A 17433-nucleotide genomic window follows, 5' to 3' on the forward strand; every position below is an offset into this window, starting at 1 on the left:
GAGTAGCGAAACCCTAGAATCCAAAGCTCTGATCCCAATGTTATGAAACCAGCTCAAGAAAAGATAGAAAAGATAGATCAACGCCTTAGAATTCAGCCTCTTCGAGGGGGCAACCTCCTTTACATTATATAAATGAACAATTCTTGGATGATACAAATGACAAAACCTCCTTTCTATATATAGGAGTCTAAGGAGTCACAATATAATCCAGCCGACCTAACAATAACAATATAAAGCCACAAAAATAACAAAAGAGGGATTCTATGGGGCACAGAAATAACAACATGGGGGTAATAGGGGCACAACAATATAAATAAGGGGTATAACTACAATAGTAATGGGGTAATCACTAATATTATAGGGACCCAACATCTGAGCTGTGTGAGATTTGGCACCGCAGGATGGGACATATGTATCATGGAGCCTTGAGGACATTGCGGGAGATCACTACAGGTGTGCCAGATTTCAGTACTGATCACTTTGATACTTGCAGAGGATGTGCGATGGGCAAGTTTGCCAAATCCCCTTTTCCCAGCAGGGACGGCAAAGCGACTGGGATACTTGATTTGATTCATTCCGATGTGAGCGGTCAGATGTCTCATGTTTCCTTGAGTGGATATGAGTACTATGTTTTATTCATTGATGATCACTCTAGGAGGACCTGGATTTATTTCTTGAAGACCAAGAGTGAGGTCTTCAAGCGGTTTCAGGAGTTTAGAGCTCTTGTGGAGACACAGACAGGTCAGAAGATCAAGTCCCTGAGGTCGGACAATGGAGGAGAGTACACCCTTGGAGAGTTTGTTGACTATTGTGCGGAGGCAGGCATTAGGAGGGAGTTCACTGTTCCTTACAACCCCCAGCAGAACGGGGTTGCGGAGAGGAAGAACAGATCCATCGTAGGGGCTGCCAAAGCCATGTTACATGATCAGGGGTTGCCATTGTTCTTGTGGGCAGAGGCCTGCAACACAGCTGTTTATTTGTAGAACAGGAGTTCGCATCGTGCCTTGGGGCACATGACTCCGGAGGAGGCTTTTTCTGGGAAGAAGCCTGATATTGGTCATCTTTGTATCTTTGGATGCATTACATACTCCTACATACCCAAGGAGAAGAGGACCAAACTAGAGCCCACCGCAGAGAAGGGTATCTTTGTGGGCTACAGTGAGACCTCAAAGGCCTTTCGGATTTACATTCCTGCACAGAGGAGAGTTGTCAGACGGGATGTGAAGTTCGAGGAGGACAGGGCCTTTAGGAGATCACGAGAGTTAGAGTATCTGGATCAGCTAGACCCTCAACAGCAGTTGAGTCAGTCGCAGGGATCCAGTGGCAGGGATCAGGAGGATTTGGAGTTACATCTATGAGGATGTCAGGTCCGTCAGTGAGCAGTGGCTCACCGAGCCAGAGGGGTGGTGCTCCGGGCAGCATGCAGAGCAGTTCACTAGGGAGTCCACTAATGGACAGTTCACACGGTACGTCAGCTTCTACAGGTTCAGGTGCAGGCAGGAGGACAACAGACAGACAATCAGGAGTTCAGGCTCCTGATGATGATGGGGAGGAGGAGTTTCATCCTATGGGAGAAGTGCACTCAGGGAAGAGGAAGTCCAAGTGGCTTCAGGACACCTTGAGAGATGCCACATCTATTGCTGAGCCTAAGAGGCCGGTCAGAGAGAGTAGACCACCTGAGAGGTTTTGTAGCTATATGGCAATGGTTACCGGCATCCTTGAATCTGAGCCTTCTAGCTATGAGGAGGCAGCTAGCCAGCAGGTCTGGAGAGAGGCCATGCAGGAGGAGTATTCTTCTATCATGAAGAATGATGTTTGGGAGGTGGTGTCGAGGCCTGAGGGCAAATCCGTGGTTACTTCCAGATGGCTTTACAAGGTAAAGCATGCTGCAGATGGCAGCATTGAGAAATTCAAAGCGAGGTTTGTGGCTAGAGGATTCTCCCAGGTAGAGGGAGTTGATTATGAGGAGACCTTCTCTCTCGTGGCTCGATATACTTCGATCCGCTCCATTATATCGATAGCAGCAGAGATGGGTTGGAAGATCCACCAGATGGATGTGAAGACTGCATTTCTCAATGGCTTCATACAGGAGGAGGTGTACATTGAGCAGCCATAGGGCTTTGAGGTACATGGGAAGGAGTCCCATGTGTGCAGACTGAAGAAGGCCCTTTATGGCCTGAAGCAAGCTCCCAGAGCTTGGTACTCTAGGATAGATACATACTTGCAGGGGTTGGGTTTCACAAAGAGTGAGGCAGATCCGAACCTTTACTTTATTGTGATAGGTGAGGAGCCTCTCATTTTGGTGCTGTATGTGGATGACTTGGTCATTACAGGTGCAAAGAGACTCATAGAGCACTGCAAGAGAGATCTTGCGGTGGAGTTTGAGATGAAGGACATCGGCTTGATGCATTACTTTTTGGGTTTGGAGGTGTGGCAGGAGGAGGGGCATTTCTTCTTGGGGCAGGGGAAGTATATTGTGGACATCCTTGGCAGATTCCACATGGAGGATTGTAGACCCATGTCGACACCGATAATCACCAACTGGAAGAAGCTTCATGCTTCGGATTCCGAGTTGGTGGATCCCACACTGTACAGGCAGCTGATTGGTTCCTTGACGTATTTGGTCAACACTAGACCAGATATTTGTTTTGCAGTCAACATGATGAGTCAGTTTATGTGTGAGCCTAGGAAGGTTCACTGTGTGGCTGCAAAACACATTTTGCGGTACTTGCAGGGGACAGTGGATTATGGTCTAGACTACAGGCAGGTGGATGGAGTGAGATTGGCAGGTTACACTGATTTTGATTGGGCAGGTTGTGCTTCTGATAGGAAGAGCACTTCAGGGCGCTGTTTTGGGTTGGGTTCGGCAGTAGTGTCATGGTTCAGCCGGAAGCAGCAGTCAGTAGCATTGAGTTCAGCGGAAGCAGAGTATATGGCAGCCAGTCTAGCTAGTTGTGAGGCCATCTGGCTTCGCAAGATGTGGTTTGGCTTATTTGGTCAGCCGTTGAGACGTTCAGTGATTTACTGTGATAATCAGAGTTGCATTAAACTCACAGAGAATCCAGTATTTCATGACAGGTCAAAGCATATCGGGATCAAATATCATTTCATCAGAGACTGTGTTCAGAAGGGCGCTGTGAAGCTTGAGTATATTCCCACTGATGAGCAGGTTGCAGATATTCTTACCAAAGCCTTACCACGGGGCAAGCATGACTACTTCAGAAACAAGATGGGTGTGGTGAGGAACACCTTCCTCGGTAAGAGGGAGTGTTGAAATTTGGTACCAGAGGACAGGTGGTTCCCTTAGGCTTTGATCTTTGGCCTAGGGAAAAGTGTCCAAAAGAATTTAATTTTTCTCCTAAAGTGACTTTATAATTTTTATAAAGTCAAATCTAATTTAAAAGTGACTTTAAGTGATAAAGTTACTAAAGTCTAATTTTAAAGTGACTTTTATAAAGTCAATGAAAAATTAGAAAGGAAAAGTGACTTTGGAAATAAATGATTAAGTGGGTCTTTATTAAAGTGGGGTGAATTAAAAAATAGAAAGTGAGATTTAAATGAGCATTTAATCTCAGCCTTAGATCTCAATCTATTTCAGCCATTGGATTTAGGGATCACCCAAAAGTCACTTAGGATTGGATTAAAGGAGGAAAAGGAGGAAAAGATCATTCATTCTTTCATGAGTAGATTGAGAGAGAGAGAGCAAGAGAGCAAGGGAGATTTCTGGACAGGGAGGAGAAGGAGGCAGCAGCTTGGCACACATACCAAGGCAGCATTTAAGCAAATCCGTACAGCTGAATGAGCAAACAGTAAAAGGCAGATTTTTTGCACAGAAATCAAGGGCTGTACAGCTGATTTTTTGCACAAAAACCGAGGTCCGTACAACTCGTGCAACCCGCCCGTACAGCCGTCAGTACAGTCGTTCGTACAACAACAGTACAACAGTTTTCAGTGTATTGTTTTGCTGTTTGGAAATTTCCAGTGGCTTGTGAGGCTCGAAAATCGAGATAAGTTGTAAAATTTGTTTGCTGAATATTTCTCACTGTAAAAGGCATTTTCCAGAAATAAAAAAGAGCTCTCGAACTGGTTTTCCCCAAGAGTTGTAGGGGGTTTTTCCAGGGTCACCTTGACAAAAAATCTCTGTGTTTAAATGTGTTTTAATGGCTGTTTGTACCTGTTGATTTTTATTTCTGCATTTTCCAGCATTTTGTAAAATTTTCAGCAAAATTTATTTTTCCAGCTTGTTGAATGTATGGATATGGGAAATGGCATTTAACTATATGGGAGAAATAAGGTGAAACTGAAAACCGCGGTGGGAAATGAGAAATTTTTAGAATACCATGGGCTATTACCATGGGTTGTTTTTAAAACCTCCGTTAAAATGTTCTCCATGTAAAAGTAAAACGTACTCCTTTTGTTTTTTGTTTTGTTTTTTTTCTCTCTTTTAACTTTTCAAAAGACCATGGGCAATTACCATGGGTTGTTTTTAAAACCACGGGCTTCTCGACGTAAAAAGTCTTAAATATACTTGAAAAGATTCCCGCTTATCTTTATTATGCACTTTTTATCAATAATGTAAAACCTTTTTATATATATATATATATATTTTTTTCACTTTTTTTTGGTTTGTTCAGAATATATTATTTCCTTTCCTTTTTTTTTTTTATACCCTTCTTCTTTATTCTTTATTATTATTATTTTTAAATAGTAGCAAATGGCCAAAGACCTAAAAATGGAGAATCTCCCAATGTGTGGCGAAACGCTTCAATTATGACAGCAACAAGGTTGATGATAGGTTGATAGCCAAAGGCCTGGTGATCAGCCAAACGTGGCTCTGATACCAAATGAAGCGAACAAAGTTCCTTCTATAAATTAATTATTCCAGAAAACTAGGAATATAAAGATATCCATGAGGATACAAATATTATATATTAAATATGAATAAGAATGATGATTTACAAATGAGAACGAGAGGCTTGCTTATATACCAAGCAAGTGTCTCTTCATGAAGAGTCATGTCCTATTAGACATGCCTCTTCAACCTAATTACTAGCTTAACTAACTATTATTTATGATTATTATCTTTTACATTATATTTATATTATTTATATATTTTATTCGTTACACTTTCCTTTGGTCTCAAATGTTAAGAGTATCCCTCACTCCTACATCCCCTCCAAGATCATGCAGCTAGACTCCCCATTGGATCCAAAGGACTCCGATACTGAGCCGACGCTACTATTGCCCTCATTGCCATCGGCTATTAGACTTGGGCACTCTGGACATCATCAAACTCCAACCCTGGACTTATTCACTTAGCTTTCTACATGATCCGGTCATATACATGTTTGTGAGGTTGTTTTATTATTGTATCCTTCTTTACTTCATTTTATCCTAGATTTAGCTTTGGCATTTTCTAGGAGTTGCATTGACACTCCCACATTTGTTGGAGATTAGTAAAATTATCTTATTTTATCTTATCATAGCTTTTGTAGCAACCATTTTTTCTTTCGTAACAACCGTTTTTTTGCAGCATAGCATTTTCTGCAATATAACTGTTAGGGATGATGGGAAAAGGAAGGATAGGCACAATGTGATACCATTGTCTCACTTACTCTTTATAACCTCGCAAGCATTGCTTTCTTGTACTCGAAAGTCTTCCTACAGTATCTTAGTGCTGTGCCACAGTTGGTCAGGACTTGGAATAAGTGTTTTAAATTTTAATGAATCACTTTCCGACTTGTTTCTTTTTCCACATGTACAAACATTTTTCAGTGGGTTTTCAAGAGATCTGCATATGAATATCAAACAAATACTGACAAAGTTGATATAATTGGAATATTTTTATAATGTACGTTATTAATAGGCTGACAAAGAGATATAATAACATGTATTTACTGCTGCAAATTATGATAGTATTTTCTTTCTTTCATTTCCCTGTCATGGTATCAGCACGGCTTGTTTTTGCTCTTGGGGTAATATGATATGAAACTGGTTTCTTTTGTACTTGTATGTCAACACAATATCAAATAATTCCAAGATGTGCCTTATCTTGTTTATTCATATAATCGGCAATAGAATATACTCCTTTCCTTCACTCAGTTTTTTATTTACCAATTTGCTGTGAAACTTGAGTGCGTGCATTCACAGCAATCACTATAGAGCAGTGTTTCATGTTGATTGTCAGTGTGCATATTCAGAACAATTACTATACTCTGATGGTTCTGTTATTTGATAGGATGAATGCAAAAAGGTTTCTACAGAAGGACAACAGAAGAGATTGGATCTTTCTACTAAATTTCATGATGCAATCAAGGTTTGTGTTAGATTTAACTGCCAAAATATACAATTTTTTTTTTTTCAGTTGAATGTTTGTTAGTTGAATGTTCTCAATTCAATTGTTTGATGTTTCTTTGGAAGCGTAATCTGTTTTCATTTGTGCCATTTTATGATCATTTTGTAATCATAAGATTGCGGTTACACTGCATCTTCTTGAAGGCACAGAAAGTACATTTACTGCAGAATTTGATAAAGGCGGTGTATAAGATTAAGACCTTTAATTCATAAACACTTCTTGCAAACATTACAAAACCAATCTATTGTTTGGGAAAAACTTGAGAAACTTGCTCTTTTATGTATGTCATTCTCCATGGGAAGACTTTTGGCCTAGGTTATGCTTTGAAGGTGATGAATTTTTGTTGACCAGATTGCTATCAGATATGACTCAAAGCAGGTATATTGGAGCAGTGTTCTTTGGGGATGCATCGCCTAGGCTCCACATCTTCCCTAGACATGGGGACTTCGTTATGGCATGCTTCACCGAGGACATCACCTGCAGAAATGGGATGTTATGAATAAAATATGTATAAAAATAATATAAATATAAATAATAATGATAATTATAATAATGATTAATTAATTAGTGATTAATATAGAACAGGCATGTCTCCAAGGACATGACCGTTCATGAAGGGGCACCTGCTTAGGTTTATAAGTGGGCCCTCATTTGTAACAATTGCAGCATCTCTTATCCTCTGTACATTCTTATATAAATATAGTTGTCCTATCATGAATATTTATATATTTCAGATATTCTGAGTATTCTGTGTTGAGAAATTGAGGGCATAATGGTGATTAGATTCTTTAGGTAGATTTCTTTTAGACTTTGACATTTGCTTGTGATTGCTCTTTTCTTCCTTTAAGTTTTCTTATAATTTATTATGTTTCTTTCATCAAGACAAATGCCAAAACAATGAAGATCACGACAAGGGACACAAGATGTAGGCACACAGCCAGGGCAAAACCCCTATCTAGGGGAAAACCCAGTCCAACTCTTCACTAGTAAATCAAGATGAGATAATCCAAGACCCTACAGACCTAGACAAAGATTCCCTCCAGCAAGTCAGCTTCCATACAATAACTTCTTTCCTCTAATCCTTCCAGAATCTCGACCTGTTCTTGCACTTCAGAAGTATGTTTGTTCTTGCACTTCAGAGTATGTTTGTACCTTCGACCCTGTAGTTGCAATAGAGAGAAATTTCGTCTTCCAAAAATTCTTTTCCTTCTTCGTTGTATTAGTCTTCTTTTGTACATGCCAAAAAGACCTTTTGACCCTTAACATTTCTTGATTGATGGCTGAATTTCAGATCTTCTTCTTGAATCGAATGCCTTCCAAATAGGCTGAGTAGCTTTGCTATATATAGTGGTTGGAGTCCGTAATTTTCAGGCTGACATGATGAGATTGAGGCTGACTTGTTAAGTGAGGAAGCTGACCTGGTGGAGGGTAGATAAGACACATAAAAATAATTTTTATTTCTTGAAAATAGCCCTGTTACCACTCAAACCAGCAGGGGACCAAAAAGGAGTTCCTAAGAGGGCAACTGCTAGGTTAAGGGCAATGGTGGAGGCTTAGCCCACTGTCACCACAATTAAATCTCCCTGCTCTTTACGGACTTTCACCAATGGGAGGAGTCCTGATAGTGTAGGGATCACTTGTAAAGTATATGTCAATGGATAGGTGGAAAGTGACCCTGGAAACCCTTTCCCAATGATGGAGTGAAGAATCCCTGATCTTTAAGCAAGGGAATTGGTCCTCTAGGGTAAGGGGTGAGGATTGGAGTGTTGAGGGAGAAAGAATAGGCTTATCGACGAGGTTCTCAATCCCTATAATCCTTGGGAAACTTTGATTCCCAAATGGGCCTTGACAAATAATCTTTATTGAGAAGTGGGACCACATGAGGCCAAGTGGACCCAACCCAGGTTTGAGGATGGAATGCAACAACCAATGATGTTTCTATCTTGGACAAGGTGAAGGGAAAAGGCCAAACAAGAATATTTACTTCAAAAGGTTGAATTGATCCTGTTGAGGTCTAGCCTTGGGGATGCCTAGGAAAAATTTGATCCTAGAGCTAGGACTTGGGATTCTCGGAGATTCCATTGTTATAATTGCATCAAATTCGGAGGAGAGGGAGGGGACCCACCAGTGCAGTAGCCTGTAGGAGATCAAAATTTTTCCTGGGGTCAATTCCTGAGAAATTGATGCCTTAGGTGGCCTAATGGGGCTAGACCTAGGGAAAAAGGGGAAAAAGGTAAAAAGAGGGTTAAAATGATCACTCTTTTTGAGGGATCAATGCCTAATTCACTTGGGGATATGGAGTCAAGGATGATGATGAGTGAGAACTTGGTTTCTTAATCAATGAGGCTTGGAAAGTCAACTTCATCCAAAGTGAGAGAGAAAAGTGACCTTCAAGCATTTATACTTCAAAGCAAATGATGCAAGCTTATCGAGACAAACAATCTCTATGACATTTCATTATATAACATTGGCTCATCCATTAAATTAGCTCGAACATGCTTAATTCCACATTTCAATTATGCAGCAACTAGCCCTAATTTTAGCAGTATGCAACAACAAGAATAACAACGTCAAAATTTACTTACAACGTTATAGAATATATCCAACCAGAATTTCGTTTGCAAGACAAAGCTCCAAGACAAGAAAAATAGCCCAAATCCATATGTCAAAATTCATCCATCTCCAAAAAATATCCTCCAAGGAAAAACTGCGAAGTTCTCTATGATTATAGAGATCCCAAGTCAAGTGATGATCCAAATGAATGTATCTAACATCAATATATAGCTTCCTAAGGAGCTCGAATTAGCTTATGGGCCTACATTAGTCCCTAATGATAAAATAATGTGCAAATTAAACTCCTATTGGCGACAAACCCACCAAACTAGCTCACAAGTGTAAAAATAAGCATCACAAGGGGCCAAATAATAATATGTACATGTCGTGTGGCCCTCGAAAGGCCTTATAATGTCTTGAAGTGCCATACTGAGGAATAAATTCTTCGTAATATGATGGACAAAGGGGTGGTCCCTTGTTCTCCAAATAGTAGGCTTGTGGTGCTTCCAGTGGATCTGAGGGCACATAAATGACCCCATAGGTCTCCATATGAATCAGAGATTCCTGTAGATCCTCTGCAAGGGTTCGAGTGGTGGAATGAATGCTGTCATGACATCGTACAAGTCATGGGACACCTGCCAAGTGTGTGGGGATCCTATGGGGGTCTACTGGGCATAATGTACCAAGCACATGACCATCATCCCAAAATTTGGTCGCTAGTAGTCTCTAAGTATCGATGAAGATCTGTGGAGTGTTGTCTGCTACTGTGGTGGCCAATGGCTCTTGATGCACACCCTATATGTGCCAATGTAGACCTTTGGGGGTTAGGATCCCGTATAGGGAGACCAAACCCAAATGGAAATCACCTGTATTCTTGCATAAGATCCAATGCATCCCCTAGGCTTCCAGTACAACCAGTCATTAAAATAATCGGGTAAAAGAGTTTACAAATCATGAATAACAAATTGGGCACTTCATTATGGCATGCCCTTCCGTAGTGGGCTTTGGTATGTGCTAGTGTTTCAAAGCTCCAAAGGGGGTTAACCAATTTCCTTATTAGGTGGTTTCAACCCTTAAAGGGATAGTATGTCCAAGATACATCCCTCTAATGGGGGTAGCAAGTGATAAATAAGTGGAATGGAGTAGGGAATGAGAGGGGCAATCCTGGGCCACATATTGGGGCATAGGGGTAGCTAGATAAGGGGAAGCCCACACCTAGGTATGTAATGTCTAGGAGGGAGCAATCGTGGTACATGAGGTGCCCCGACCTTGATTTTTCCACCCTTCTTTATATGCCTTTTGCCTTTTATGAATTTTATTTAATTAACTGCTCGAGGTTCAAAGGACAAGAACATGATGTGTAAGATATAGCAGTGATTACCCCTTTTAGGTAGGGCGGTTCATTGCCCTCCAGGGGTTGGAACAATCATGGGTTCCTGAAATGATAAAGGAGGCTCATCTAGGGCCTATGGAACTAGGGTGATGACCATGGATTGGGGTAGAGTTCATGTATTGGCTTTTGCCCATGTGCTCATTATTTTGTCCCGGCCATCTTTTGCATTTTGTGGTACAACTTCTTGTTAAATGTGGCCAATTATGCTTTTTTTCCTTTTCTTTTAACTGCTTCAACCTTCGGGGCATTATTCCAGGCTTGACCCAAGGTGGGTGCAAGGGGATAGGGAGGTTGGCCCTATGTGGACCCAGTTGGGAGAAATGATGAATGGGGTATAGTGAGTGGAATGGGAGTAATATATGCGGGTAAAGGAGAGGGACCACACACCCTAAGTCGATTTTTCCCAAGTAGTACCACCCTAGAACCAAATGGTCGATAAAAGAGATCCCATGGGACTAAGCTCCAAGGGTAATATCCAAAAGAGATCAAGGGGACAAGAGCAAAAACTAAGCCCACCCTTTCCGCCAAATCCCCCCATCGATCCATATCCAAAAGTATCCATGAGAAATAAACCCAATACTCAATTACCAAATGACAGGACATACCTTTAGATTCCGGAGGCCCACCTTCAAACATATGATCAATACAGGTGGGTGGCGAACCACATGGTTGGCTCAAGTGGCAAAGAAATGGCACAACGAGCAAACAAGAGGCTGCAAAGGGGCTGCCTGTTGAGGTCCATCATGGAGAAAAAAATTCTCCTGGGGATATCACCCACGATGTGGTGGGTAACAAGCCCAAGGAGGGTCTAGAGTACATTGACTTAAACATTGGCTCAATATAAAAATCGTAGAGCACTCAATGGGTGCTTTGACCTAATGACCATTGACCCATGCTTTAATAAGTCGATTTTCTTTTATGATAAAAATTCCTTTTTCTTTCTTTTGACAATTACATTACATCATGACTCATACAATTACGAAGACTGACACTAGTTACATTCTTCAACATTCTGCTACGTATATGAACTTGTTCATAACTTTGGTATCAGAGTAAAGTCTGATCTAGGTCCCTGGCCACTAGACCTTTGGTCAAATTTTTTTTTCCTTTAGCAACATAACTACATTCCTTTGGCCACCCAATTTTTCAGAGTTATCTAACCTCAAGGTCTTTGACCCAAAACTAGGCCCTCATTTGGTATCACATCATATCAATTGTACTCGAACAGTTATATATATTATTGCTTATCCTTATGGATATTTTCATATTATAGATATTCTGACTACTTTGTGTGTGAGCCAACTTTGTTCGTTTCATGGGATGCCTGTGATACTTCGGAGTGGGGGGTGGGGTCACTCTAAGGCTGCCATAAAAACACTCAAAAGAAAGAAAACTTAATTTTTGTTTTCTTCTTTAAAGAAAAGTGGGGGTCCCACCAGCCTCACTATGTGTTTTGTCTGTATATAACCCTCCTAAACACTGACTTTTTCATTTTTCACATATAACATACTAGTTTGAACCACACTAAGTAGCTTGAATTTGGATTTTTGTCAATTAAATGCTTTTAAGAGCAGAAAAGTGGGGACAACATCAACTTTATATCATATTCCAAGTGCATTTTAATTCCAACAAGCTTTCTTTTAGTGAAAACTTGGAGAATCATCAACTCATTTTCATTTCTTTTGGTGGAAAAATTGTGAACAGTTAGATTTGAACTAGTGGTTGACTGTATTAACATGCCTGTAGATGATGCTGATAGTTTCCCACAATGCATAGATGTAGAGATCCAAGCAGAGGTTAGGCATGACTAGTAGCTTGATCTGAGTTCCATCTCCGTTTTTCTTATGATGACCTTGTCTCTTTACTGTTGAAATATATGATGATAGATGTAAATACATGATGTATTATTTCGTTGCATTTTGATTTGTATTACAAAACCTGAACACACAAAGTAACCAAGCAAGAACATAGGAGAGAACTTGAAAGAAATACTTCTCAAATATAAGATGAAAAGAGCAACAGTTTCTCTATAGTGAAGGAATGACATAAGCCATAGATGCATAAGGGTTAAAATATATAAAATCAAATGACCTAAAACATACTTAAACGAATAATATGACACCAAGAATAAATTAACGTAAGCAGTTAAAATATATAAACTCAAATGACCTAAAATGTACTTAAACGAGTAATACAACACCAAGCATAAATTAAAGTATGTCACAAATAAGTTAATAACTTTATTATTATGTCTAAGACTTTTGTCTAGATGACCATTATAATCATACTCCTCCCTTATCGGTCAGTCTAGAAAATACATGCAGTTTGTTTCTAACATTTACAAATTTATCTAGGCCAAGAGATTTTGTAAGAATGTTTGCAGTCTGGAATATTTTAATTCAACTAGTCCATGTTCTATATGCTGTTGAATGAAATGACAATGTATGTTGGCTTGTTTTGTGCACTCGTAAGAGACGAGGTTCTTTGCTGCCTTGAGAGTTCCCTAGTTTTCATAGAAAAGTAGCATAGGCTCATTTTGGTCAACTTGTGTATCTGCAAGTACTCTTGTAAGCCAAACTGCTTCACATCCCTCTTTTACTACTACAATGTATTCCACTTTTGTAGATGAAAATAAATCCGCATGTTGTTTTTGCTGATCCAAGAAACTGCTCTTGTTCCAACATTTAGCACATAACTCATTGTAGGTCCCTGACATTCATGAATCCTACCATACCCAAGTTTGAATAGCTACACATTTGAACTTCCTAACTCTTACCATATAGAGTGCCAAAGTCTAACTCTCCCCTTGCTAGCTTTTGGCATTACTTTGAAAGTGTTTACACCAACATGCTTGGGGGTGCTTCATGTGATGTGGTGTGCATGTTGTATGGATGACCCTTCGTTGTGTCATGATGGACATTCACATTCGAGGTGGCTTGCTTACTGCTAGACCTCATCTTGGTGCTTTTGTGGCTTTCTTCCTCTGATCTTTGGAGACATATGGATCTTGTCGACTTTTTCATGATGACCACATGGAGGTTGGTTGCTTGCTTGGGATGATGACTTGCTATGGATGACGATTGTTTGGCATCTTGAAGAAGGGCATTGAGCCCTACATGTCATGGGCACACATGCTTTCTTGCATAGAGGCTTGTACTTGACTAGAGGATGCTTCGGTTTAGGGAGGGATCATGTAGGTGTGATGGACCTAAAAGCATACATGACATTGAAGGAGTGTTGAAGCTTTGGAGACTTGTGGAGGAGGAGTGTTGGACACATCTTGTGGAGTGCCCATGCCTTGGAGCCTTGCTTGAGGAAGTCTTCACCTTGGAGATTGACATGTGTCATCTAAATTTAGGTTTCTTATAGAGGTTTAGGCTGTATTACAACAAAAGCCTGCACTTCTTGAGTCTTGAGATAATGTCCTAAACCTCAAGTGTGGGTCACTTGTTGATTTCTAGTAGCATCAGATGTGCTCTAAGTCTCAAATTTTGCAGGCAGGCTTGGGCGCATGTATTCCAAAGAACCCAGAAAGCATTTTGGGAAATTCCACCCTTAAACAATTTTATTAAAATAATTAATTATTTTTAATGGGACCCTAAGTCTAAACTTAGGAAAATAAAATAATTAAATGGTATTAATATAAACTGTGGGTGTAACTTCTAGAAGAAGAGGAGGATCAAGCAGAAATGATCTTAGCCATTGATTAGCTTATAATCTGAGCCGTTGAATGTCAACGAGGAGATTATTTAAGGAAGCTTGTTCAAAAGTTAGGTTTTCTGAAGAAGAGCAGTTGCTGGGAGAATATCAATAGTGAGCTTGTGCAGTGAGGGGCAGGGATATTTGGGTTGGAGTATCTTCTCCAGAGCCCAAGATACACAGTAGAGAGGTAGAGAGACACTAGAAGGAGGTAGCACAGGACCCAGGAGGGGTTGATGCTGAGCCAGAAGGGCTCACACATAAGCAACGCAATCCTCCAAGCAAAAGTCTGAATTTGCTGAGGGAGATGAAATTTCTGAGCTAGGAGGGCTGGAAACTGCTCCAAAAGGCAAATCGATTCCCAGTTGAGCTGACGCAGGGCCTTAGAGGCTGACGCAGGGCCCATGTAGGGGCACTGTAGAAGTAGTTGGGGAACTCGCAGTTTAGCTGCTGGATTAACCGGAACTTGCTAGGTAGAGTGAGGTAATCTCACTAATTTCTTTTGCCAGTTTATTTCTCTGTAATGGGATTGCCAGGAGGGCATCCAAAGTTGTATTCAGAAAACTATTGCATAATAATAAAAACCCTCAGAGCTACTGCACCGACTTCCCCGTATTTTGTTTTTTCAGGGACATTTGTCCAAAAAATATTGTGTCATTTGTGTTGTATGTTTCTCTATTATTCTGTTCTTGTTTTGGGCATATTATTTAATTGGTGTAGGCTGCAGTGTATTAGCTTCGATATTTGCTATAGGAAGCAGTAAATAATTTGTTTCAGTAATTAACAAATAGGAGAAGTTTAATTAGTTGCTGCAGTAGGGATTCCAGTTTACAAAATTTTCACATGGTATCAATGCGAGTGAGGTGAAGCAAGAAGAATAGTGCCAGAGAACCCAGTGCTGAGCAGAAAAGGAGGTCGAAAAAGCCATAGGAGGCAGCAATTCGAATCCCCAAAGGGATTTGCGAAATCCTAGCCGGAGGGCTGATTTTTGAGGCAATCTCTCTCTGAGTGAGTCGAAAGGGGGAAGGGCTTCCACATCGAAATATTGTCGTGGTAGAGGGAGCAGTGCTCAAGTCTCAGCATGAGGAGGAGCTGGTGGGATGTAGTTTTTCTACAGGTTGTTTTGCTGGGCAGAAGGACGTCAGAAGAGAAGAGAAGCACTTTGAGGGAACTTTTCCTCAATAAAACTTCCCGCCAAGAAGTCGGTTTTCTTATTGGCTGAGCAACTGCAGAAAGAAGAAGAGAGGAACAATTTGACAATTTTTCGTGGCAGAGATGGCAAATAGTGGCTTGAGGGATCAGGATAGATTGGATGGAGCGTCCAACTATGTCATCTGGAAGGCGAGAATGTCATTCCTTCTAGATGAGCATGCCCTCAAGACATATGTCAACAGCGTGGTGGCTGTGCCTGCAGATGCAGATCCACTGAAAAAGTACAAGGCAAAAATGACAAAGGCAAAGCGAATGATCCTTGACAAAGTGAAGGGTCATGTTGTCTGTCACATTGCTAGTAGAGGGACTACTAAGGAGATGTGGGATGCATTGTCTACGATGTATCAAGGATCTTCTGAGCAACGAAAGATGTACTTAGAGTAGAATTTGATATCTGCTCAGATGCAGAAGGGGGAGCAAGTGGATCTGTTCCTCATGAAGCTTCAGGAAACCCGAGATGAGTTATAAGCTATGGGATCTACAGCTCAAGATTCCTAGTTGGTTAGACTGGCCATCAATTTTGTCTCAAATTAGTGGCAAGTCTTTGTCCATAGTATCCTGGGTAGGGCGACTTTGCCGAATTGGGATGAGATGTGGGCAACTCTCAAGCAAGAGGAGCTGAGGAGAGATCTAGTCAAGTGTAAGCTTGACGGAAGCAACAACAGTGGGTCGAAGCCCAAGGAGGAGGAGGAGAATGCAACCCTTGCATCGAAGGGGTAATAGGAGAAGTGGAGGCAGAATAAGGGCATCTCGAAGATAAAGTGCTTCAGGTGTGGTGAGATGGGTCACTATGCAACACATTGTCCTTTTAGGAAGGACAGATGAGAAGCATGACCCAAAGGCTGCACTCGCGAAGATCGAGGAAGAGGAGTTCACTGTGGTAGCCGGGATACCTCCAAGAGGGAGATGCACTAATTTGGAGCTGTAGTTCGAAAGAGCTACAAATGGGCAGGATCCTTGAGGACCCACCTCTTGGATCAATACCTTGCTACGAGAGTCCAGTTTTGTGATAGTAGGATGGACTAGTGTCGAAGAGACAATCGCAGTTGCTAGAAGCACCAGAAACTGAACAACACAGAGTAGAGTTGGCAGCGGTACAGTTGGCACAGAGCAGAGGCCAGTAGCAACGCACTAGATTTAGACGGTCAGCGCAACGACTAGCAATAGTTAGGCTCCAACATTCGCATGGCATCATACTGAACACAGATAGTTCAGTAATTTGGGATGTTTTTTCGTTGCTGGTGCAGTAGCAGCAACAGTGTCAGTGCAGAGGCAGTTGGCTGTGGCAGTGCCAGCAGCAGCACGGATGCAAAATTTCAGACGGAGTTGCAATACAGATGTGGTATTGACAGTGACAGGGTTAGTAGCAGTACAGATGCAGCGTTTGCGCAACGGTTGGTGTACAACATGTCAGACATCAACAATGTAGAGGGAGATGTTACAAAATAGAGTGATGCTTCAATAGGTTGCATTGCTAGAGCACATTCCTCGCTAAGAGGGAGTGTTGATTTCTAGTAGCATCAGATGTGCTCTAAGTCTCAAATTTTGCAGGGAGGCTTGGGCACATGTATTCCAAAGAACCCATAAAGCGTTATGGGAAATTCCACCCAGAAACAGTTTTATTAAAATAATTAATTACTTTTAATGGGACCCTAAGTCTAAACTTAGGAAAATAAAATAATTAAAGGGTATTAATATACACTGTGGGTGTAACTTCTAGAAGAAGATGAGGATCAGGCATAAATGATGTTAGCCATTCATTAGCTTCTAATCTGGGCCGTTGAATGTCAATGAGGAGATTATTTAAGGAAGCTTGAGGATCAGTTGGAAGACACATAGAGTGAGTTTAGAAGTTCGATTTTCTGAAGCAGAGCAATTGTCGGGAGAGTATCGATAGTGAGCTTGTGCAGTGAGGGGTAGGGATAGTTGGGTTGGAGTATCTTCTCCAGAGCCCAGGATACGCAGCAGAGAGGCAGAGAGACACTGGAAGGAGGCAGCGCAGGACCCAGGAGGGGTTGACGTTGAGCCAGAAGGGCTCATGCTGAAGCAGCGCAATCCTCCAAGTAGAAGTCCGAATTTGCTGAGGGAGCTGACATTTCTGATTCAGGAGGGCTGGAAACTGCTCTAGAAGGAAAATTGATTCCCAATTGAGTTGATGTAGGGCCTTAGAGGTTGACGTAGGGTCCATGCAGGGGTAGTGTAGAAGTCGCTGGGGAACTCG

At 41.2% G+C, this 17433-nt stretch overlaps 1 protein-coding gene across 2 annotated transcripts in view; it reads left to right on the forward strand.

The window, feature by feature from the left end:
- LOC149193133 (alpha-taxilin-like protein) overlaps positions 1-17433 on the forward strand; it is a 416017-nt gene that overhangs the window by 220624 nt on the left and 177960 nt on the right. For both annotated transcript variants that reach the window (XM_089404796.1, XM_089404795.1), the window contains one exon: positions 6239-6316. In XM_089404796.1, the coding sequence (XP_089260922.1) occupies positions 6239-6316 (78 nt within the window). The remainder of the gene's footprint in view (positions 1-6238; positions 6317-17433) is intronic.

Source organism: Pinus tabuliformis, chromosome 2_2, assembly GCF_031772625.1.
Source record: "Pinus tabuliformis cultivar Carrire ecotype Pingquan chromosome 2_2, CPIR1, whole genome shotgun sequence".
NCBI lineage: Eukaryota > Viridiplantae > Streptophyta > Pinopsida > Pinales > Pinaceae > Pinus > Pinus tabuliformis.